The 22,467-nt window shown below is 38.1% G+C and overlaps 2 protein-coding genes, 3 long non-coding RNA genes and 5 other non-coding genes across 16 annotated transcripts; 2 read left to right on the forward strand and 8 right to left on the reverse strand.

Moving 5' to 3' along the window:
- Positions 1 to 87: 87 nt before the first annotated feature.
- On the reverse strand, positions 88 to 209 carry Trnai-uau. Its single transcript has 2 exons — positions 172 to 209; positions 88 to 123 (listed from the first exon to the last, which is right to left on the reverse strand). It is a non-coding gene; the product is annotated as a tRNA-Ile (tRNA).
- Positions 210 to 783: 574 nt separating this feature from the next.
- Positions 784 to 856, reverse strand: Trnar-ccu. Its single transcript has one exon. It is a non-coding gene; the product is annotated as a tRNA-Arg (tRNA).
- A 446-nt stretch (positions 857 to 1,302) lies between these two features.
- On the reverse strand, positions 1,303 to 1,424 carry Trnai-uau. Its single transcript has 2 exons — positions 1,387 to 1,424; positions 1,303 to 1,338 (listed from the first exon to the last, which is right to left on the reverse strand). It is a non-coding gene; the product is annotated as a tRNA-Ile (tRNA).
- A 246-nt stretch (positions 1,425 to 1,670) lies between these two features.
- On the reverse strand, positions 1,671 to 1,743 carry Trnar-ccu. The gene has a single exon. It is a non-coding gene; the product is annotated as a tRNA-Arg (tRNA).
- A 446-nt stretch (positions 1,744 to 2,189) lies between these two features.
- Positions 2,190 to 2,311, reverse strand: Trnai-uau. Its single transcript has 2 exons — positions 2,274 to 2,311; positions 2,190 to 2,225 (listed from the first exon to the last, which is right to left on the reverse strand). It is a non-coding gene; the product is annotated as a tRNA-Ile (tRNA).
- Positions 2,312 to 2,587: 276 nt separating this feature from the next.
- On the reverse strand, positions 2,588 to 5,254 carry LOC123470793 (organic cation transporter protein-like). The gene is made up of 11 exons (XM_045171618.1): positions 4,872 to 5,254; positions 4,557 to 4,809; positions 4,385 to 4,488; positions 4,134 to 4,288; positions 3,867 to 4,035; positions 3,653 to 3,794; positions 3,405 to 3,526; positions 3,238 to 3,324; positions 3,049 to 3,176; positions 2,795 to 2,976; positions 2,588 to 2,731 (listed from the first exon to the last, which is right to left on the reverse strand). Exons 1-11 carry the CDS (start codon positions 5,111 to 5,113, stop codon positions 2,588 to 2,590), a joined length of 1,728 nt encoding a protein of 575 aa, XP_045027553.1. The 5' UTR covers positions 5,114 to 5,254.
- A 4,449-nt stretch (positions 5,255 to 9,703) lies between these two features.
- LOC116919831 lies at positions 9,704 to 11,972 on the forward strand. 4 transcript variants are annotated; one of them, XR_004392047.2, is made up of 3 exons: positions 9,730 to 10,840; positions 10,905 to 11,327; positions 11,388 to 11,917. It is a non-coding gene; the product is annotated as an uncharacterized LOC116919831 (long non-coding RNA). The 4 variants fall into 4 exon arrangements; XR_006644629.1 differs by having other exon boundaries at positions 9,733 to 11,083; positions 11,151 to 11,327; positions 11,388 to 11,972; XR_004392046.2 differs by having other exon boundaries at positions 9,741 to 11,083; positions 11,142 to 11,327.
- Positions 11,973 to 13,925: 1,953 nt separating this feature from the next.
- Positions 13,926 to 16,135, forward strand: LOC116919830. Of its 2 annotated transcripts, XR_004392044.2 has the most exons (6): positions 13,926 to 14,644; positions 14,719 to 14,882; positions 14,960 to 15,138; positions 15,205 to 15,341; positions 15,400 to 15,609; positions 15,680 to 16,135. XR_004392044.2 is itself a non-coding variant. In XM_032925885.2 (4 exons), the coding sequence occupies exons 2-4, from the start codon at positions 15,299 to 15,301 to the stop codon at positions 15,922 to 15,924; spliced, it is 498 nt and encodes a 165-aa protein (XP_032781776.2). In that variant the 5' UTR covers positions 14,900 to 15,138; positions 15,205 to 15,298; the 3' UTR covers positions 15,925 to 16,135. The 2 variants fall into 2 exon arrangements, 1 of the variants encoding a protein (XP_032781776.2); XM_032925885.2 differs by lacking the exons at positions 13,926 to 14,644; positions 14,719 to 14,882 and having other exon boundaries at positions 14,900 to 15,138.
- A 199-nt stretch (positions 16,136 to 16,334) lies between these two features.
- On the reverse strand, positions 16,335 to 17,624 carry LOC116919833. Of its 2 annotated transcripts, XR_004392051.2 has the most exons (5): positions 17,419 to 17,624; positions 17,089 to 17,364; positions 16,849 to 17,016; positions 16,615 to 16,783; positions 16,335 to 16,537 (listed from the first exon to the last, which is right to left on the reverse strand). It is a non-coding gene; the product is annotated as an uncharacterized LOC116919833 (long non-coding RNA). The 2 variants fall into 2 exon arrangements; XR_004392050.2 differs by having other exon boundaries at positions 17,089 to 17,624.
- A 94-nt stretch (positions 17,625 to 17,718) lies between these two features.
- LOC116919832 lies at positions 17,719 to 21,166 on the reverse strand. 2 transcript variants are annotated; one of them, XR_004392049.2, is made up of 7 exons: positions 20,628 to 21,166; positions 20,260 to 20,562; positions 19,881 to 20,166; positions 19,334 to 19,813; positions 19,040 to 19,248; positions 18,862 to 18,969; positions 17,719 to 18,793 (listed from the first exon to the last, which is right to left on the reverse strand). It is a non-coding gene; the product is annotated as an uncharacterized LOC116919832 (long non-coding RNA). The 2 variants fall into 2 exon arrangements; XR_004392048.2 differs by having other exon boundaries at positions 20,260 to 21,166.
- Positions 21,167 to 22,467: the final 1,301 nt, after the last annotated feature.

Genomic DNA, 22,467 nt, shown 5'->3' on the forward strand with positions numbered 1-22,467 from the left:
TCCTATTGACGTATTTTGTTATAAAACTTGTGTGCAATAGAACAAGTTAAATTATTGGGAAAGTCATATAGTGGATAAAACCAATAATTCTCCAGGCGAGGCTCGAACTCGCGACCTCGGCATTACTTCTTTTTCCTTTGCATTATTTATCAGCGCAATCAGTTACTGTCTTATAAGTACCATGCGCTAACCAACTGCGCCACTGGAGATATTTATGTTGTATTCCATATATACTAAGATTTTAAATATTGTCGCGGAGGGACAATAGCAGAAATGCTTATCTCTTCCTAGAGAAGCTACAGCTGACGCTGTAATTACGAATATGGAAATTCGTTGTAATGTCATCGGGCATTACTCTTTATTAAGCAGAAATTTTAAAAATAGATTAAGAAAGTACGTTAAGTTCATGTAACCTTAGGGGAGGGGCGTATTTTCAAGGCTAGTATAAAACCCACTATTTTCTCTCCCTCATTAGTTCTTATTCCGCTAGACCCGTAGCTACTAATTAAAAGAGTGTTATTCTTTTTCTCGCATGTATTTCACTTGTTTTGAGTTACAATACATCCCTTTAAAGTCAAGTGTGACAATATACTAGTAGATTACAGAACCCTCTAAGTGTTAATTCCCATTCAGTACAGGTATTAACAGATTTTTGATTTTCGTGACCCAATCATTCATAGAGTGTTCGCCCACATCGCAGTTAAAATCTAAATAATCTCTATCAACCTTTCTGCTTCGAGACAAACATTTTTAGATGCAATGCCATTAATTATTCATTTCCTTTACCTCTGGCGAGACTCGAACCCGCAATCCCCGGCTTAGGAGGCCGGTGCCTTATCCATTAGGCCACAGAGGCTTGCGAGTTAATAATTTGCATTTAACTTTTTAAAACATGAAATTGTTTACGTGATAACTACCCATCACCAAGCAACAATTTTGAAGATGTATTCTGCATTATAATATTCAACTACATGTTTGTACCACTGGCAGGACTAGAACTCTTAATTCCCGGCTTAGGAGGCTACAAAGACTTACTTAATAATAAAATCCCACGGATCTACGAAACACATATTGTAGCGTGCATTTAGAATCCCAACTCTTTGCAAGACTTTTTCACATTTTCTTAAGCATTCCCAATCACGGTGAAGCCTTCCAGTCTTTAAACTGTTGTGTACTCGTTAAAGGTGTTAATAAGGTTGTAATAACTCGATCGAACTCCTATTGACCTATTTTGTTAGAAAACTTGTGTGCAATAGAACACGTTAAATTATTGAGAATGTCACAGTGGATAAAGACCAAAAGTTCTCCAAGCGAGGCTCGAACTCGCGACCTCGGCATTACTTCTTTTACCTTTGCATTATCGATCAGCACAATCAGTTACTGTCTTATAAGTACCATGCGCTAACCAACTGCGCCACTGGAGATATTTGTTGGTTATATTTGTTTTGTATTTCCATATATACTAATATTTTAAATATACTAGTAGATTAAAGAACTCTCAAAGTGTTAATTCCCATTCAGTACAAGTATTAACAGATTTTGATGATCGTGACCCAATCATTCACAGAATGTTCGACCACATCGAAGTTCAGATATAAATTATTTCTATCAACCTTTCGGCTTTGAGACAAACAATTATAGACGTAATGCCATTAACTATTCATTTCCTTTACCTCTGGCGGGACTCGAACCCGCAATCCCCGGCTTAGGAGGCCGGTGCCTTATCCATTAGGCCACAGAGGCTTGCAAATTAATAATCTGCATTTAAATTTTGAAAACATGAACCTGTTTACGTGATAAATACCCATCACCAAGCAACAATTTTGAAGATGTATTCTGCATTATAATATTCAACTACATGTTTGTACCACTGGCAGGACTAGAACTCTTAATTCCCGGCTTAGGAGGCTTCAAAGACTTACTTAATCATAAAATCCCACGGATCTACGAAACACATATTGTAGCGTGCATTTAGAATCCCAACTCTTTGCAAGACTTTTTCACATTTTCTTAAGCATTTCCAATCACGGTGAAGCCTTCCAGTCTTTAAACTGTTGTGTACTCGTTAAAGGTATTAATAAGGTTGTAATAGCTCGATCGAACTCCTATTGACCTATTTTGTTAGAAAACTTGTGTGCAATAGAACACGTTAAATTATTGAGAATGTCACAGTGGATAAAGACCAAAAGTTCTCCAGGCGAGGCTCGAACTCGCGACCTCGGCATTACTCCTTTTTCCTCTGCATTATCGATCAGCACAATCAGTTACTGTCTTATAAGTACCATGCGCTAACCAACTGCGCCACTGGAGATGTTAAATTTGTATTCCATATATGGTAAGATTTTAAATATACTAGTTGATTAAAGAACCCTCAAAGTGTTAATGATCAAAATATTGACAAAAATAGTCTACATCGACACTGAATCATCGATTGTTCCTTTTGGTTCTTCCATTCGATTCTTGCTCCGCCGCAAACATGATAAGGTATACCTAGCATTCGTATAAAAGACAACATGTGCATAAAATAACATATCACAAATAGAAGTAAATAAAAAAATTAATAAATAGAACTAACTAAGGAACTCGCTTACTTTTCCATTTCCTCGGCTTCTTCAACTGTGTCCGGTAGAGTTGTCTTGTTAGTTTCAGGTAAAAGAAGACAAAGGAGTCCTACACTCAGGTTGACACCAGCAAATACTATGAAAGGCAATGCTGGATCAATTTTCCTTCCCTGTGTATAAGCTGTAAATTCAGGTAATCTCCAGTAACGTAATATTTTACGTAATTTGCTTACAGCGGTAGCTATAATAGGTGCTAATATCCCACCAACACGGCCAAAGGTCGAACAGAGTCCTACTGCAGCACTTCTAGCTGATGTAGGGAACAGATCTGACGTATAGGAATAGACCGTTGCCATCACGCACGATATGAACAGTTTTCCGAGCATGGAAAAAGTGATCCTGATTGCCGGAGGATCTTTATCACAATCAAGCAGCTATTCATGCTTCTCTTTGCCCTTTTAAGCAAAATAATATATCTAATTCATACCTTCAGGAACAAGGCCTGTTATCAGACAAGCTACGCCACTGGCAATCAAACCGCCGCTGAGGGTAGGTCTTCGCCCAAGTTTGTCCACGAGAAAGATACCGCTAATATAGGCTGGGATTTCCACAGCCCTGTGGGTAATCAATTGAAATGATAAGAAATCAGTGAGCTATAGACAAATTGGATACTTGCATTGCTAGTTCATAATTGAGGAAGAAGTCATCAGATAAGTTCGTCGCTGCAAATGTGATCCCGTAATACCCCATCACGGCAGCAATCCTTTAGGTTTTTCCATCACAATTAAATCGTTGTTCTGGGATGCTAATAGTATATACTTGATGTACAAACTTGATACTTACCAAGCCAAGAACATGATCGCAAATCTCTTCAATAGAACTTTGGAATGAAATACATCTTGAATGCTCTCTCCCTTTGAAACGCTGCCGGAAACTGGTTCCCCTTCGTGATCGCGGCCACCTGTCTGTTAAAATATTCGTAGACATGATTGTGTCGTAATTTTGCTGTTATAAAAATCTTAATGTTTTGTTTGACTCAATGGACATTTGCAGACTTAATATATAAGATGTTTAAGGATTTTGGTGTGTACATCGTCGCTTTTTTCTTTTTCAACAAAGATCAAGTGATCTGGCACGTTTTTCTTATTCATTTTCGCCGCCTGAAGGATGAGGAGACGGGCTTCCGAGTAACGTTTCTTCGCGATTAGCCAACGGATCGATTCCGGGACGACCCTTTTCATTTCAGAGAATCATGCATAGATCAGCAACAACTTGATGTAAAACACGTACAATCGGAGTTCTTACCAATAAAGGGAGACGAGGTCAAACATTGGAACACTGATGACGAGTTGCAGATTTTTCCAATCGCGGATGTAAAAAGCCACCAAACCAAGGACTGCGCATCCGACGGTAAAAACGCACTGGTATATGAAACCGCACATCACACGGTATTTCTTGCCAACAGCTTCCACACCTAACTCGTTACCGGGAAACGTTTTTAATTGGAAAGAAGAGTAATAAATTCATCGTTTTTTCAGTAGTGAATAGTTTCAAAGTTACCAAACAACTTACCCCATACGAAAAGTATAAGAAAATGGCCGATGGCGGTGACGCCGCACAAAAATCGCAACACGCAGAATGTAATGAAATTCGGAGAAAATGCCAAACCAGTGGTTAGAGTGGCAAGAAGCACAACGTTCACAGAAAACGCCAACTTGCGGCCAATTCTAAACAACAATATTACTTCAATTAGGATAACCTTAAACAGGTTCGATACCTATACACCTACTGACTTGAATTCTGTATAAGAAAACTAGGTATACCTATCGGCTATGTTGCCAAGTGTTGCTGCACCAATTAGCATTCCAAACATGTAAACTGAGCTGGCCAGGGTTTCTTTCCATTCGTTTTCGCAGGTCAAATCAAACTGTAAAATAATGATTCTTACATTAAAAAAAAAAAAAGCAATTCTGCAGGAGTATATGATAAACAAACCTCCGTGACGATGGTTGATTGGAATAATGATGTATCATAAATCCAATGGTCACATCCTACAATCATTGTTGGGTCAGTCGGGGCGTTAGGTTGCTGGCATTCTTCTAAGTTTGTCCAAGTGTAATTGTAACGATTGCATTGATCCGGGGTATTGTCTTCTTTCCAGGGAATTGTATTGTTTAGCCAAGGCGTGAAGAAGTGATTGGACTCAGACGAAACGCTATAGTCAGCATCGCAGCCCTCTACAAAACATCTGAGCAAGAGTTATACATTTACAGCTTTGAACAAACAATAAACATTTAACAGATTATTTACCTATTATCAGGAACAGCGCCCGTGAACGTGTAAGACATCACCACCATACCCGGGAAAAACGCGGGTACGCAGAGCCATAAAAATGTACGTAGTTGATATTGTCCTAACTGCCCTACATGTTCCAAAATGTCGTCGTAGTTGAAGCTTTCCCCTTGCTGTGTTTTAAGGTCATTTTGCTGACTCTTTGTGGAATCGTCTTCGTCGCAAATGGAGCTTGTGGATGAATGTTCCGCCATTCCCATTAATTGTGTATTCAATTAAAGTTGAAAAAGGCTTAACTTTCGCTGTTTTAATGACAGAAAACTCCAGGAACAAGAATTAGGCCAAGCGCGGAGCATTTGCTACATTCATGCAGCCGACTGATCACCAAAGCGACTCATTTGCGCATGAAGACCCCTCTTAATCTCTTAATCTCTAGAGAAAAAACGAAATCTTTAAAATTACTTATTGCAAAAGAATTTGTAAAGTTTAAGTCCCATATCAAAAACGAATTCCAAATGGCAATGCATGTCTGTTTGACAGCTGACGTTTGGGATGCAAAGAGACGCAGTTTTATGGTTGTTACAGCCCACTGGCTTAAGATGCTTCCTGATGGAACTATTATTCGGATGTCAGCTGCGATTGCTTGCCTTAGGTTCCCAGGTGATTACATATTTTTATGTGAAGAAAATAAGAAACTCATTTTTCTCATTTTATTCTACAGGGTCGCATACTCACGACAAAGTAGCAGAAAATATTATGCAAGTCATGGATGAATACGGTTTGCCGGCATACAAAGTGAGTCATGTTGTAACGGACAACGGATCGAATTTCGTTAAAGCATTCAAACAGTTTTCCGTAAGTAAAGTTTTGTCTAAGTCCTTTTACCTGAAACATTTGTTTATTTCGAATATGAACTTTGTAGGCCGAAATGAAGAAATCTCTCGTCGAGTCTGCTGTAGCTAAGCTAGCCGAACATGTTGCCAATGTTGACAATTATTGATGCACATCTTGTGAAACCATCCGTCGCAACCATTCCCGTCACATACGATAAACTCCAATCCTTTTTTCTCCCAACCTGTCCTACGACAATTACAATACAATAATTCTGCTTCGACAGTCTCGTGAGTCCTCGTTGTACGATGCTAGTACCGGCTAGTACCCAGTGATCCGATCCATCGTAAACGATCTGCAACCATTGATCGTCTCGTGCTTGATTATTTGTTTCCCTTTAGGTTGAAAGTTACGTTGAAAGTCAACGTCTTTTGGTTGAAGGTCACGTTGCTTGCCGATTGATTTCGTTTGTTGAATCAAACTAATGCATTAAAGTTGTTTAAAAAGATGTTTGTTATTAACTTTTCTTTCAAATCAATCAGGCATCTAGGAACGGGGAAAACGTTTCAAAATTGGTTGACGAAAACAATTTTTGATGTTAAGTATCAAGTATGATGATGAATCATACTTACAGAATAACGACGCAAGGATCACAAAAGTCACCATCACTGATAAGGACTGCTCCGAGATCGCAGCATTGGAAGAGTATTTTCCCGAGGCGACTCACATTTTATGCCATTTTCACGTCCTTAAAGCGGTTGATGCTCGTCTAAATAAAAAGGTTGATGGTAAGGGATTAACTGAACAGTGCAAAGACGAAATCCGCGAGCATTTTCGAAAAGCTCTGTACGCGGAAACGGACGCTGCCTTTGAGCATGAAAAACAGCATTTGTTCAATCAAGGTAGCTTACAAGTTATTTTTATAAAAAAATATGTTACTTTATATAACATCTAAATTTGGTAAGGGGGAGGAGAGTCTTTCGTCGTACTTTCAGCTGAATTGGTTTAACATCGCACCAAAGTGGACGACTCTCGGGCGCCGTCACTTACCGACGTTTGGTAATAACACAACAAATCGTTTAGAAAGGTAAAATCTGAATTTAAACCAAAAAAAATTTAAATTAAAAAAACATAATTGTTCTATTCACTCAGGTCCATCAAACCATCAAGGAAATATTTCTAAAAACGAAGAGATTAGATCTAGTAATACGCCATCTTCTAGACAATATCAAGTTACGGATGACGGAGAGAAAATTGAAGCAAAAAATTAGAGAGCTGCGCTTTCCCCACAAAAACACCAAAACCAATCCACTGTTCCAGGACTATCAACGTAAAATATCCCCATTCGCTTGGAGCCTTGTAGCTGAACAGATCGGGATTGTTACAAAGAAGAAAATCTCATACAACTACATTCAGAAGGATAAAGTGTACGACATCAAGTCGAGGAACTACAATTACCGGACTCGTACTGATTTGACCAAGTGCACTTGTCAATTTTTCTCGAATTATGGACTGCCCTGTCGCCACATCATATTCTTCCTCATCAAAGACAAGAAGGAAATCGAAGCTAACTGTTTTTCACAACACTGGTTGGTTGGCTGCCCGGAGGTAATTTGCATACTTTTAGTCACAATTTACAATACTTATTCTTAAAGTATGTATAGGACGGTGTAATAGTACCTGAGAGTATCGCACCACCTACAGTAATCCAGGAAACAAAGAAAAAAAGGATACGTCCTGTGACGGCCAGAGAACAATTCAACATGGCCCTGACGCTCTTCAAAAAAATGGCTGAGACCCTAAGTGGCCTTACTTCCAGTGATTTCCAAGAAAAAATCCAACTTTTTTTAGATATTCACGATCTAGTTAAGAAGGAGAAACCAATTAGGTTATCTAAAACGGGTAAATTAGTTTCTTCAATCTAAAATTTAATATTAATTCCAACTATTCATCTTACCTTAGATGATTTCCCAGATGGAGAGGTCGTTAATCAGGGGCAATGGAGACGAGGCGAGGCGCTGAACCGGATAATAAGTGTCCTGTGGTTTCACCGCATCCATGGAAGGATCTCTGAATTTCACGGGTCCCGAAAAAGCGAGGAAAACCAAAGGGAAAAGACAAAAGTCTTTTCAGTGAATTCCATGGCAGAAGACAAGGAGGAGCGACCAAGCGTGTACGTAATGAGAAGAACGTGAAGCCTAGGAAACGATTGAGAACAGAAAACGTAAGCAAATGTCTTATATATCCTAACAATACGTATAATAACTGTATTGTGTTTCTCACTTTTGATTAGATGGGCAGACTTATGAGCAAAGAGATGGAAGAAATGCTAATTTTGGCTGTGGAAGAAGAACACATGAAGGATTTTTATAATCAAGATTCCTCAACACAACTTCAGGATTTACCTAGTACACTAGAGGTAAACCAATATCATTAATCCATTGAAAATTATCCAAGTTAATACTCATTGATCTCCTATAGATAACTATCGACGCTCCCACCATACCTACACCCAGCGAAGTTTCACCTGTAAACAAAACGGACGTTTGCATCACCACAGCCACTGATGTTCCACCTGTCGATGAAGTGGACGTATCCATCACACTGATCACACCTACATTATTCGATACTTCTGTAGAGGTAAAAAAAATATATTTAGAAGAATTTCAGTATAATGATTCAAATTTCCTTATTACCTTTAATAGCTTGTGTCTTCGACTGATGGTTGCCTTCGAAATAAACGGGACAGGAGTAAACAACCCTATCTTTTCTTGGATAAGCCGCAAGTATTAACAAAGACGAACAAACTCATGTCAGGCGACATCAACAAGACGCAGGCAATCCTGAAAAAGCAAAATCCAGAAATAGGGGGTTTGTTCTGCTGTACAATTGGAGGCAGCCTTGAATTCCCCCGAGCGCAGGGCGATCAATGGTTGCAGATCGTTCATGACGGATCGGATCACTGGGTATTAGTTGCCAAAGGATTTATTCAACGTGAACATGTACTGGTTTATGACAGCAGTCCCGGCCATCCATGGAGAAACGAGCATGTCCTAAGTTGTATGTCCAGTCTCCTCCAATCATCTGAAAAGGAAATGACATACATAATCAAAGATTGTCAACGGCAGAGCAATGGGTATGATTGCGGGGTATTCGCAATTGCTTTTGCTACGAGCTTGGCATTTGGAGAAGACCCTGCTAGAAGAATGTATGACCCCATAAAGTTACGCCCTCACCTTGTTCAGTGTATGGATTCCGGCAAACTAACTCCATTCCCATCAGTTCCAAGTCGTGCAACGAGGACTCACGAGACTGTCGAAGCAGAATTAATGTATTGTACCTGTCGCAGGACAGGTTGGGAGAAAAAAGGATTGGAGTTTATCGGATGTGACGGGTGCGTTGTCGCGGATGATTGTGACGGATGGTTTCAAAAGATGTGCATCAATAATTGTCCTAAAGATATGAAAGATAAATGGTTTTGTATTAACTATCAATAATTGTCCCAAAGATATGCATGATAAATGGTTTTGTATTAACTGTCTCAAATAAACTTACTGTACAAAGAAATGTGTTGCTGCTTTGGCGATTAAAATACATTGATTCAAGACATTTTCTTATCAACATAAGAATGGTATAGACATTGGCCACTATTGCATGCCTTTGTAGAAGGAAGGGACTGTTGACAATCACCAGTCTGCATTCCATCCATCCATCTGGACTGGTGCAAATCACTCTTGAATGCCATCGTAGAAGATATGGACTGCTGTAAATCACCAAGTACAGCACAGATTTCTTTGCTATCAATCCCTCTTCCTTTACAAACACCTGTAAATAACAAAATCAGTGTTGTTAATCAAATAATATCAACAAAATGAAAGAAGAGATTCTAATCTAACCTAGTTACAATCAGCGTGGTAAAATTAGTTAGGGCAAGTTAGGCAGACGAAAATAAACAAAACAATTTGGCAGACAAAAAATAATTTTAGAAAAAATAATAAAACTTAGCAACGCCGCCGTGAAGTGCAATAGCATGTATTGGCCGTTGGAGTACCTCACCGGTGAGGTGCAATAGATTTTACCTTACCAATTAGCTAGGTACAACATGCATACGAATAAAACCAACCATATCCATGTTTGTTTTGAAAAATTTATCGGTTATCTTATTTCATTTATCTTTATTTAAAATGAGTATTATCGCTTCTGGTGTCTATGACTGCCATAAAACTCTTTTGCATTTAAAAAATCTACGTATTTTGCGTAGAAAACTATTCTACACCTGTTACACCATTTTCGACATTTTCTTTCGGGATGGCCTTATACCCTTCTTCAATGGCGAATCAATATAGTCCCAGATTGCCTCGATGGGATTGAGATCGGGTCTCTGTGATGGCAAAACTATCCTTGCGATGTTCCCTAGAATATATTTTTTTACATTTTAAGTTGAAGATAATTGTATGAATAATGATTCTGCAAATCAAAATCATGTTATAAAAATTAGTTACCAAATTTCTCTTTTTATTCTATATCATTTCTTCAAAATGTAAATGAAAGTTTAGTGTCGTTATCCTCCTGGAACACAAATCTTATCAGTCGTTTTCCCTCTGAAATGGCTGTTTGAACTAATATGGAATAAAAGCCTTTTTGATCCATTATTCCAATGACTCTTTTATGTCGTGTAACACCTTTATTTTATAAACCATCTGACACCATGATGCTCCCACTACCGTGCTTTATTGTCGGTAAGAGTCATTCCTTGCTGAATCTTTCACAAGGCTGTCCACCGTGACGGCACAGCTTTTGTGATTTTTAATGGTGATGCCAGGGGAAGTACGCAGAGTAATTCAAGTCACTGTGGTTCAAAGAATAGAAAGAATTCTATCTGTGAAGTACAACACTTAATGTGGATTCATGTTCTAAAAAAAGAAATAATGTTACTTCGTTTACAGAAGTTTTAAACAGTATAGAGGCAATTCACTTCGCGGTTTCGCGTGTCAATTGTTTCTGCGTCCGCCATTTTTGCTGGTTGGTATTGTTTTTATTCTCATTGTTTGTATAGGGTGATGTTAAAATTTTTGAATGCAAATAACATTTGTGGAAAAGCAGTGTAGTTTTTTGTTATTTTTATTCCAGCATCTAATGTCTACATCTCTTGTTAAGTATTTGTTTAAATTTGTGTTAATGGACCTATATGGTTTTATTTTTAAAAAATATTTGGTTCAGGGCTGTCATGGGTGACAACGTATTTGAAATCGAAATTCTCGAGTCAGATTCCTTGCTCGAAGAAGAATCTGTGTTAAATACCGATGTTCAAATAATCAACTTATCTAACTTGACAATTTATGCATCCACATTGCAGCATGAAGATAGGTGTTGGTATGCAGCCAAACTATTATTAGTAGGTTGGTATTGCCCGTACACAATTCATGAAGAATATTGGTGTAACGGACTTACAATCAGTGAAAAAAGACTCAGGTTACCAATCTGGATTTGGTGAATTACCTCATCTGCTCCAAGTCTCCTTACACCCATGAAGACCTTAAGGCATAAAAGGGACTTGAGGCTTATAAAAGATTCATCGACTGTGGTATAGGTTCATTGTATGTGCTAAGCCTGCTCAACAAAAATGTGTTATTGAAAGCAAAGGTTCTTTGGTTTTTTTTTTGTTTATTGTACACATCAGTTTAATGTATAATTTTTTTTAAGGTTCGTCATTCTATGAGCATTAATGATACACCAGCCCAGCCATGGGCTGCATTCAATTCAGCTGGCGTAGTCATTGCTGGACACTGCAATTGCACAGCAGGGTATGTTTAATTTGAAATTTAGATTATAATGTGTAAAGTGATACGTAGTATTTACCAAAAAAAACATTGCAGTTTAGGTGAGGTACAAAAACAGGTTAGGTGAGAACAAAAACACGATTAACATAATTGTCATAACTTACCTAGCACAAAATGTGAATCAAAAACTGTATAGTTATTCGTAACTTTCTTATCAACTAGATTCAGTCTTTTTAACCAGACTGCTCTTCGTCTTTTTTCCTATTTCCAATTCTTCTTTCCCTAGATTTTTACGAATACAGGGGACATAAAAAAAACGCACACTTTTATCCCTGCTTGATTTTTTGCAACCTGGAGCACAACAATACTGGAAACCCATGACTGCCCTAAACAAAATATGTTTTTAAATTAAACAATAAAGGTCCATTAACACAAAATTTTTACAGATACTTACCAAAACATATAGCAATGAAATGAAAGAATAAAAATAAAAATAAATTTAGCCATCTTTTCACAAATTAAATTTCTATTGATAAATTTTAACCTCAGCCATGAAGGAGGAATGGAGGAGGAGCTGGTCGGGCAAATTTTTGAGGCGATGATGATATCTGCCTCAGGGGAAGGATTTGTTCCTTTTTCTGCCACCAGATGCGGGAGAGTAGCGAAATATGTGAAAATCTGGGCTTTCGCTGGTTGCTATCGTTACGGGTTGGCACGGGTTTGAAAAATATGAAAAGGCTGATTTCTTAAATATCAAACAAAACATGTGTACTTCATGAAAAAACAAAATTTACATAACATTTTAGACAACTTTCATTGTGCGTGTTTTCGCGTAATTATTGCACCGGAAACATCGTTGCTTATTTGATTGGCAATATATTTGTAACGAATAATCATGAAATCGTATATCAAATTAGTCATTAGCTTAAGAAAATGGGAATCACAACCTACTTTTGGCAGTTTGTCTACGCACAGCGTGTAGAAAATATCCCTGAAGGAGTCATGTTGAACGATATACCCTACTCCGCAAAAATCTAGAATGTAGAACTCGACTTGCTTCAGCATTTGAAAGAGGTTCGGGGAAGAGAACCTTAACTTGCCCTTACTTTTAGTTTTTGTGAGATGATGCGCATTGAATTCGGGAGAAATATCTTCCTCTTTCACCTCCATTGTTTCATGACATTCCTTACAATGCTTACCATCTTTTACGAAGCGATAAATCAAGTAACCGCTTATTTGAGGTACAACATTTTGATTTTTAACAGTGACATCGACATCGAAATCGAAATTATGTTCGATCTCTACCTTGATATTTGTTAGGAGAATATCCTTTATGTAATTCTTAAACGTTTTGTTCATTTTTCGATTGTCCTTGAATCTTTTGATGAGCCAGTCAGTATAGCTAGTTAGCATTTCCATTTTCTCCTGGCCGTCAACGTTGCAGCCGCGGAGAACGGTTTTTGTTGGATAGTACAGACTCAGCATCCTGAAAAGCTGCAGGAAAGACAAAGCGGTTGGTTTATTTTGGCCTCCACCAGCTGATCGAATGATTCCAAAAAACCGCTAAAAAAATTAAATAATTAGAATTTCTTAATACAAAAACCAAAACAAAATCACACCTCCAAGCAGTCCTGGTTGAATTTCGCAGTTAGGACGTATCTCAAAGCATATGTTGGACTTAATAGGAACTCCACAAGTTCTATCATCGACTTAATAGTGACCCGCAACGCCTTAATAGTATGTTTAGAAACGAACGGCGGTGGATACTCTGGACGCTCAACTCCTTGATAGAAGCACTGGGTCTTGTCTTTTGGCCTCGTGACTACGGGGAGTTTCACTTTTATAAAGCAAGAACTATTTTTTAAAAGGTCATTCAGTTTCAGTAGATTCTGTTGTTGAGTATAAACATCGCGAGAATTATTAGAAGCAACGAAGAACGGTAGCAAAATTTTAAAAAAAACCTCTTTCTTCATTGGCTAGTTATCCATTGTAACGCCGTCTCTTGGGCAACGGGCGTTCATTAAATCGAAAGTGTCATTTAGTAATTGAACGATCTCCTCTAGTGGTTGACTGTTTTGGAACTGTAATCTTATCTCTTCATCAAGTTGTGGACAGGTCCGATAAAACTTAAGTCCTTTGGACACTGATGTTGATAGAACCTTAAGAGAAAATACAAATAACAACTGAAAGACTATAGCGTAAATCACAGAAATACCTGCATCGCCAAGCTGACATTTATTTTTTGAAATGAAGTAGGGTTTATATGCATGTCGCGAAGCTTTGGACAAACAGATCCCTCTCCAAATATGTTGTCTGTTTTATACAAGAGCTCTATCAGCCCGTGTGGCGTCATCAGTTCGCCTTTACACTGGAATAATAAAATATTAAAAATAAAATAATTGTCAAAACAGTAGAGCACTATTAATACTACCTGCACAGTAGGATGATTGTACATTTGATTTCCGACACACTTAAATGCATGGGGGGATCTTGCAGCACGAAAATCTCTCTGTTAGATATTGTTGGATGAGCAAAGGTGTTTTTAACGTCTTCCTCATTTCCCTTTTGAAAAATGCCAGCCCCAGCCAGCTTCCAAAATTTCATGTTCGTTGAGGCCCCATCGCTGACAACCGCCAAAATCCGTACACCACGAGCCTCTAAACGAATGATTGCCGCTATGACCAATCTATACAGATCTTTCCCAGACGCAGCGCCAGCTGAAGCAAACACTCCAAAAGGCTGGACCCATTTGTCTAGCAATGGCCTAAAGCCGCGTTCACACCAGAGGTTTTCGGCTAGCCGAAAGATAAGAGATGAAAAAAACGAGCTGAAAAACGAGCTGAAACGAAAAAAAATTTCATCTTTCCAAAGACGAAACTTTCTAAACTTTTCGGCACCGAAAAGTTTCAGCTAGCCGAAAAACGAAAGCTGAAAACTGAACAGCCAATCACAGCTTTCCATTTGATGCGCAATTAATTTTTGATATTAGGTCAACATCATCAATGCCAAATCTGTCTGCTGTCATTCTTTCAAGAAGTCGTGTGTTCCTCGTGATTTGTTTCGTGTTGTTGTTCATAGTTTCTGGAAAAAAATGCCCAAGTTAGTCGCAACAACGAAGTCATCGAGGAAATCTCCTAATTAGCTGGGAGTGAGCGATACAAGCAAAAAAATTACCAACGCGTATGTGTTTTATTTATAATTTCATAAGTGTGTGTGGCAATGTGATCGTCATCCCTCATATTTTTATTATTTAGGAATCAAAAACGAGTTATTAAAATATGGTCAATTGCAACGACTGAGAGATTCATCCAGTCTGTTGAAAAGCAGCCGGTTCTGTATGACGTGACGATGTCTAATTATAAAAACAATGTATCCCAAGCTACAGCTAGAGCTGTCATCGGAAGGGAATTTTCCATTAGTATGCTGTTTATTACATTTTCTACAAATTATTCAAATATATTCTGTTAGCTATTTTATGTAACTGTTTTTCAACAGGTCCTGACGAAGTAAAAAAGAAATGGAAGCAATTGAAGGACACCTACAGGATTGAAAAGAAGAGGCTGAGTGAAGAAGATCCAAGTGGCAGTGGTTTGGATGGATCCAAACGTGCGAAGAAGCGTTGGACTTATTTCGAAAAAAATGGGATTCCTTTCCAAAGTGTAAGATGTTGCCGAGTATGTATATATTACATTTAATTTTTTATACGTAGGGCGACAATTACAAATATTTCTACTTATCAGGAGGGTCACAAATGTGGACGATGAGGATGAGGAAGGAAAACGAAATGAATCTTTGGATGAGGAACAAAGTAATACACCTATCAAAAATTGGAGAATGACAGAAATTTTGGAAAGGGAGGACTTTTATTATTCTTCTGGTACCACCTTTCAAATTTTGCTCACAGAAATGCTATAATAAAAGACTTGTACTTTCAGATTCAGATCATCACGACGAAGAAAATGCGATGTCCTCGTTGAATGATTTAGAAAGTGCTTCTGATTTTTCTGATCATTCGTTTATTAAGGAAATGGATCTAATCGCGAGTGGTAGTTGTAATAAGGAGACCATCGAGGGACTGAAGGAACCTGGTTTTAAGACTCCGATTTCTTCTGCTCCAAGTCCAACTGCGCCTAGAAAGACTAAAGGTATCATTAAGAATGTTTTTATGTTTTGTCCGTGGACTAGACATTACGTATTATTTTTTTTATGTAACAGGCAAGAAGGCTAGTCTGGAAAGCGAGGCTGCCAAAGAAATCGGACAGTTAATGAAAACAATCGGTCAAGTTTTAGAGAGCAAACCCGAAATTAAGAAACCCAATCCTCTCGAGCGAATCCTCAACGACATTGAAGAGGTCGTACGAGGTGAAGAGGCCCTACGATCAGCTATGGCAAAAACTTGGGATTGCGTGTGGCTGCGATTGATGACGAAGAGACACGCGATAACATCCGCCATGAAATAGAGCAGGCAATTTACCACAACAAGCAGGAACTCAAGAAGAAAAAAACGCTGTAGTGACTGGCGAAGGAAATCACTCGCAACACAGATAAAAAACGATTAGAGTCAATAAGAGATTTGTCACTTCTATGTATTTTAATGTGCAATTTAATGCTAGTGCAATTTGTACAAACTGCAACACAGTAATAAAACAGGGAAACGTTAATATCGCCATTTGAAGTTGTTATTCATGCTCCAAAAAATAATCTTCCTGCCACGGAACAATACCCTCATTATTAAAATATTTCCTTTGGTAATCACGAACTTCTTTCACTGCATTTGATGCATTTTGTCCGATCTTGGGAGCTAAGTCTTGGAAACAGCAAGTTGATATTTCTCTTTCGCTGATGTCTTGACGCCATTGGCCCGCTGATAATGTGCCGTTCCGATAGCGGTCACCGTAACTTGCATCACCATACCTAGGATCAGCAACTGAGAGGAAATTGTGCAGCACCACTCCTGCAAGGACTAAATTCTTCACATTCTTTGGATGAAAAGGAATCGGTTTCAAGAAGACCCGCCAGCGTGCTGCCATGATTCCAAAAGCGTTTTCAATAGTCCGTCTTGCTCTGGAGAGCCTGGATAAATTAAGAGCGGTTTTTATTTTAGAAGAGATTATGTCGCTGACATTTGAAAATTAACCGTAATATGTTACCTGTAGTTGTATATCATCCACATCCTGGCCATGAGACCCGTGCAGCGGTCTGGATAAGGCTTCCACATGTACACTTCTTGAGGAAAAGCGTCATCAGCTACAACACCATAAGGCATCTCAGGGTAATAACTTGGATTCGCTTCTGGGAGACGACTAGGTGGAGGTAGTCCTATAAGATTCATGAAATGTCATAATGACTACATTGATATTAATAATTTAATCAAATTAGCCCACCCAAGGAATTCGTTTCAAATTGCTTTTTCCATTTGGAAGAGTTGTAGACACTTCTATCGTTTTATCTGCCGTATGCTCCAAAGTCAACCAGCGTGAAACAATAATTAGCGTCACAGATAGCCAGAAGCACCATACTGAAAAACCCCTTATAGTTGTAGTATAAAGAACCTATATTATCAAAAAGTAATGATTATTATTAATCAATGTAAACATGTGATTGATCATACAATTATTACGAACCTGAGTGGGCAGGACATTGGATTGAAATGTGTTTACCATCTGCAGCACCAACACAGTTGGGGAAATTCCAGCGGTTATAGAACTCATTCGCCTTTGTTCTCCATTCTTCTGTTGAAGGTTTTTTCACTACGTCCCCTTTTAGAACTTGAACGAGGGCTGCTGTGATAGTATTGACTGATTCCGTTGCAGTAGAATGCCCGACACGGAAGGCGTAGCCAATGCTTCTGAGGTTATCGCCAGTAGCAAGAAAACGGAGTGTTAGGGCCAGTCGTGCACCTATAGAACAAAATATGTTCTGCAATTGTGTTGATATTTGGATATTTTTGGTACCTAGTGGTATGCACTTGCGATACTTTGTGTCCTTTTTATGCAATGACTGCACTGTACCCAAACGCAGAAGAAGATCCTCAAATGTAGTTGGTGTCATCCTTGTGATATTAAAGAAGACGACTTGGTCGTGCATTGCAGCTTCTCTTAAGATCGTATTGTACCAAGAATGCTTTGCACGATTTTCTTCAGTGTTATGCAAGCGTGTCCACAACCTTCCTATCGGTCGTCTTCTACGGGCAACTTCACATTTTCTCAATGACAACTTCACTTTCCAAAGTGATAACATGATGTAAACGACCTTCAGCTTCCAAATCCAAAGTTCGTACTCATAATTACTCTCTTCTATTCCTACTTCCATTTTAATTTTAAGAAAAAAGAGAACTCACAATAATCACACACAAAAATCAGAAAATCTGCAGACGACACAAATAATTAAGTAGCGAAAAAAGTAATAAGCGCCATCTACCAAGATGAACAAATTTGTAGTGTGAATAGTCGAAGATGAAAACGAAATTTTTTCATCTTTTGGTTTTCATCTTTCATCTTTCGGCTAGCCGAAAAACCTCTGGCGTGAACGCGGCTTAACCATAAAAACTAGGGCGTGATCAGCCAAAACAGGGGTTCCGCTGACATCAGGTTCAGGTCTCGGTCCATCACCATCGTGGTTATCTATTTCATCTCGGTTACGAACCGGATCAGTGTTGAGATTTGCAAACCCATCGAATGCAAGCGACTCGGTGTTGAAATCGGGCTTGGGCGTCAGAGATACCTCGTCGAAAGAAATTATAGGTAGGAGTTCTTTGCCTTCTTTGCCTTGGACAATTTTTTCGATTGCTTCTAACGCTGGAATGTTGTAGCCGAAATGGCAGCTAACACCGCTCAAAAGTTTTAAAAGGGTACTACGGCTTGGAAGGGGGAGTAGTTTTAGTTTTCGAATATGTTCGTAGCTAGCAACGCTCTTGATGCGTAAAAGAAGGCATTCCAGAAGCCACTCAGCTTCATATCTCATGCCGTATTTGTTTTTGGCTTGTGACTGTGTAATAAAGTGTAATGGTTTTCAAAGTCAGCAGTGTCTGTGAAGGAAAAATAAATCGTTTAAGATTGACAGGTATCACAGTTATTTCAGGCATGCATAATGGTAACATTACGAAATAAATAAATATGTAGGGAAACATGAATAATAAAGAAGAAATACTAGACTTTCAGGAGATAATAATGATGATAGATAAAGATAATAGGGATGATGATAAATAAGGTATTGTATATTGACATGTTCACACGGATGAGCAGGAAAGGATGCAGGTTCTCATATGTAGGAATCCGATGGGGATAAGGTATCATTTGTTGGCATGGTCGCACGGTTGAGCAGGGAATGCTGCAGGTTCTCATATGTACGAATCCGTTAGGAAGGATTTAATAGGATTGAATTCAAAGGAGTGTTACCTTGGAGTCCATTTTTGTTTTCATTTTATCTTGAATGTTCTGTAACGTAGTTGATTTTGCAATTTCACTCATCTTGGCCCTCAAGTTGACGACATCTTTCTTCATGACCTATTCAAAAACATTCATAGTAAAGATATACTGGAATAGATTCACACTGTTCTAGGACGACTTGTTATACCTGCAATCTGGCCTTAGCTCGTTGCTTCCATTGCATCAACATTTTTATTTTATTTGATGCTAATCTTAGTTTCTGAACCACTTGTTCTTTAGTTTTACAAGCGTACTTGGTTTTATTGGTGGCTTTACGCGTTTTCTGATCACGGGCCATCCTCATAGTTAAAAAACGCAAAAGTGACTGACACTCTGTACATGTAGCACTACCGTTGGCTGATAGTAAATGGCATATGCATTGCATAAATGATATTTAAAGTCAGCAGTTAAGTATTGCATAAGTTGTAAACAATGAACGTACCTAGTAGCTCTGCAAATATCGTTTTCGTAATCAGGTTCCACAATATATAATTCAGTATTCACATGACTTATATTTTGAAATTTGGCGACTGAAATTCCGACACATCGACCTCTTGCCGCGAATTCTCTCAATATGTAGTTTGCTTCAGCGTAATTTGAGAATTTTTGGGGATTTTTAATTCCAGAATCGACCGGGTCACATAATTTGTCAAGCATATAAGTGGTCACAGTTGAATGTAGGAAGTCAACAGTTACTGATTTCCTAATGGAATGAACTTCTCCAACAAACATTGCTTCAACCAAATGAGTATTGTGGCTGGGTCTGTTCGCGAGTCCTTGGTTTAACTCTGTCCAGTTGTCAGCCGGAATGAATATTCCGAGATCGTCGATTGAGGTGGGTAATGAAGAAATCATTTCAGGATAGTCGGCCACAACAGATCTCTCAAAGGTAGACTTGTTGTTTGGCTGGTGATCACTATGTCTACGAAGAATAACGTATTGTTAATGTATGACGATCGATATTAGTATTTACGTAACTTTATTGTTACCTTGAGTTCCCTTGATGTATGACATTACATTCTTCAGTGTTTGAAGTCAGGACATCTGTAACAATTGAAAGTTGTGTTTCCTCAGCACAATCATCTACATGCATGCCAACATTCTCATTCACATGAAATGGGGTTGTGGTCTGTAGATGGGATTGTTGTAGTTGCAATATCTGATGACATGGCTCTCTTTCATATGTTTTTCTTTTAAAGGGTAAAGAAGTTGTAGAGCAACTTTATTCATCAACAGATTTCCTTTTTTTAACTGTCGGTAGCTGTGGTTCATTACCTAACAAATATAAATTGTTTAATGATACTACGAGTAAATATACATGACTTATTAATAACTATTGATCAATAGGACTAATGAAACCATATATACCTTCCTCCGGTGTCAGATTGATAGATGGTATTCCATGTGGTAAAAGCCTGCTTCGCATTCCATCAATTGTATTTATGGTTTCTTCTTCAATATTTATTTTATCAACGCGAAAATCACTAGACAAGAAATGACGTGCACACACTCTGCTTTGGGGCTTCGGAGCCAAATTTTCTCTTTTAACTGAATGGAGGCTAACTGCAGTTATCCATTTGCCTCTTAGTTCAAAGTCTTTTGGAAAATAAAAACTACTATGTTTGGTAGGATTTGGATGTTTTCTTGTTGGTTTATAACCTTTCCTACACCCTATGATGCAACAAGTCATTATCACTTTCACTTTCTTTCTAAAAAATATAAAAAATATGCCCTACACTCAAAATTTCACTTCAACATGCTTAGTTTTGACAAGCAAGCATGATGGTAGTTTTGACAAGAGTCTAGCAGATGAAAAGTCCATAACGGTGGCAACCAAAATAAAGCATAGATTTTCTCATATTTCGTTACTCTTCCGCATCTGGTGGCAGAAAAAAGAACGAAAATTCTGCCCGAGGCAGATATCATCATCGCCTCAAAAATTTCTGCAGGGCCTTATGGGAGCAGCGTCTCCTTCTTTCCTCCTTCATGCCTCAGCCTATAAACACAATGAGAAAAATAACACAAAAACCCAGCAAACATGGCGGACGCAGAAACAATTGACACGTGAAACCGCGAAGTGAATTGCCTCTATTAAGGTTACTAGTAATAAACACACAACAATTTAATGCAGTAACTTATCCTAAATCTGTCTTAGGGTGCGTTTTATCGTCAACCTGTAGTTGAGCTGCTCAACTTTTTGGTTGACCGTAAAACGGTTTTTACGTTGATTGAGTAGAACTTTTTGGTTGAACTACGCAGTTAACCATAAAACGAAAATTGATCTCAACATGTGGAAAGCCCCTCCTCCTTTCCCATCCCTTTCAGAAATACTTGTAACGGATACTAATTGTAAATTTTATAGAAATAAAAAAAAAATTGTTGTTTTAGGAAATAACGGTGTCTGTAAATTTTTCAAAAATATTGATCGTAGTATTACGTAGTTTATTAAAAATTTGCAAAAATTTTTAAATCTATTGATTAGTGTGAAGTAGCAGACATAAAACGTGAACATGAAAAATTTTTAACAGCAAAATCCAGATGTCACAATTTCTTCAATGTCTATTCAGAAGTTATTTACTTATCTCTTATCTCAAATTTCTGGAATAGTAACAAATGTTAGTGTAGGAATTATTACAAAGTTTAACATATTTTTATTATATATTTTTTTATTTCATATATTTTTATTATTTTTTTATTATTTTACCTCTTGGCCTTAAAACACCTTTGTATTCATTGTGATTGTGACAGTCTGGACTGTGATTGAACTTTTGTGGTTGAGCTCGCAAAATTTGGTCGAGCACAACCTTGGTTGAACTTTTTGCTTAACGAAAAAATACTGATTGAGCTTAATTTAGGTTCGGGTTGAGCTAAAAATATGACGATAAAACGCACCCTTACTAGGACGTGCAGTACTGGACCGCCAAAGGACTTTATAAGGACGTGCTTGAGCCACGGTCCTTTTTAAAAATAAATCACGTCTGTCAGAAGACATCTTATTTTGATCTATTTCTTTAAAAGCCACGTTGCCACAATTAACAGTGTAGCGCTGGGGTGATTGGCGGTGAAATAGGACCGAAACGGAATAGGACTGGAGAAATAGGACTGGGAGAAATAGGACAACTTTTTAAACACATTTAAAACAGTCCTATTTCTCCTTTGACCAGTCCTATTTCTCCTTGGATATAAGGCTATTTCACTTGCCTTTATCTTACATATTTAAGGACAATGAGCCTCCAATCCGGTAGGCGAAATTGGGGGGATATTGCAGTGGAAGAGCGTTGGCTTTATATGCCTACGCCCTTGAAAATTACCGTTGACAAAATGGCAACGCTTACTTCGCTTGCATGCTAAGAATTCCTTATCCTATTTAACTTTTTATTTCAGAATATGAACCGTCATTTTTGACTGAATACAGTTCATTTAACAAATAATTAAATTTAATAAATCTAAATGTTGTTTAACTTTTTCTATTGTAAATTTTTCGTACATCTTGCAACACAGAGGGGGTTGCGTGGGATGATTCGTACCTTGGAATCTCAGCCCCTTTGGTGAATCATCCCCCTCCCTAGAAGGGTG

Source organism: Daphnia magna, linkage group LG3 (genome assembly GCF_020631705.1).
Source record: "Daphnia magna isolate NIES linkage group LG3, ASM2063170v1.1, whole genome shotgun sequence".
Classification (NCBI taxonomy): Eukaryota; Metazoa; Arthropoda; class Branchiopoda; order Diplostraca; family Daphniidae; genus Daphnia; species Daphnia magna.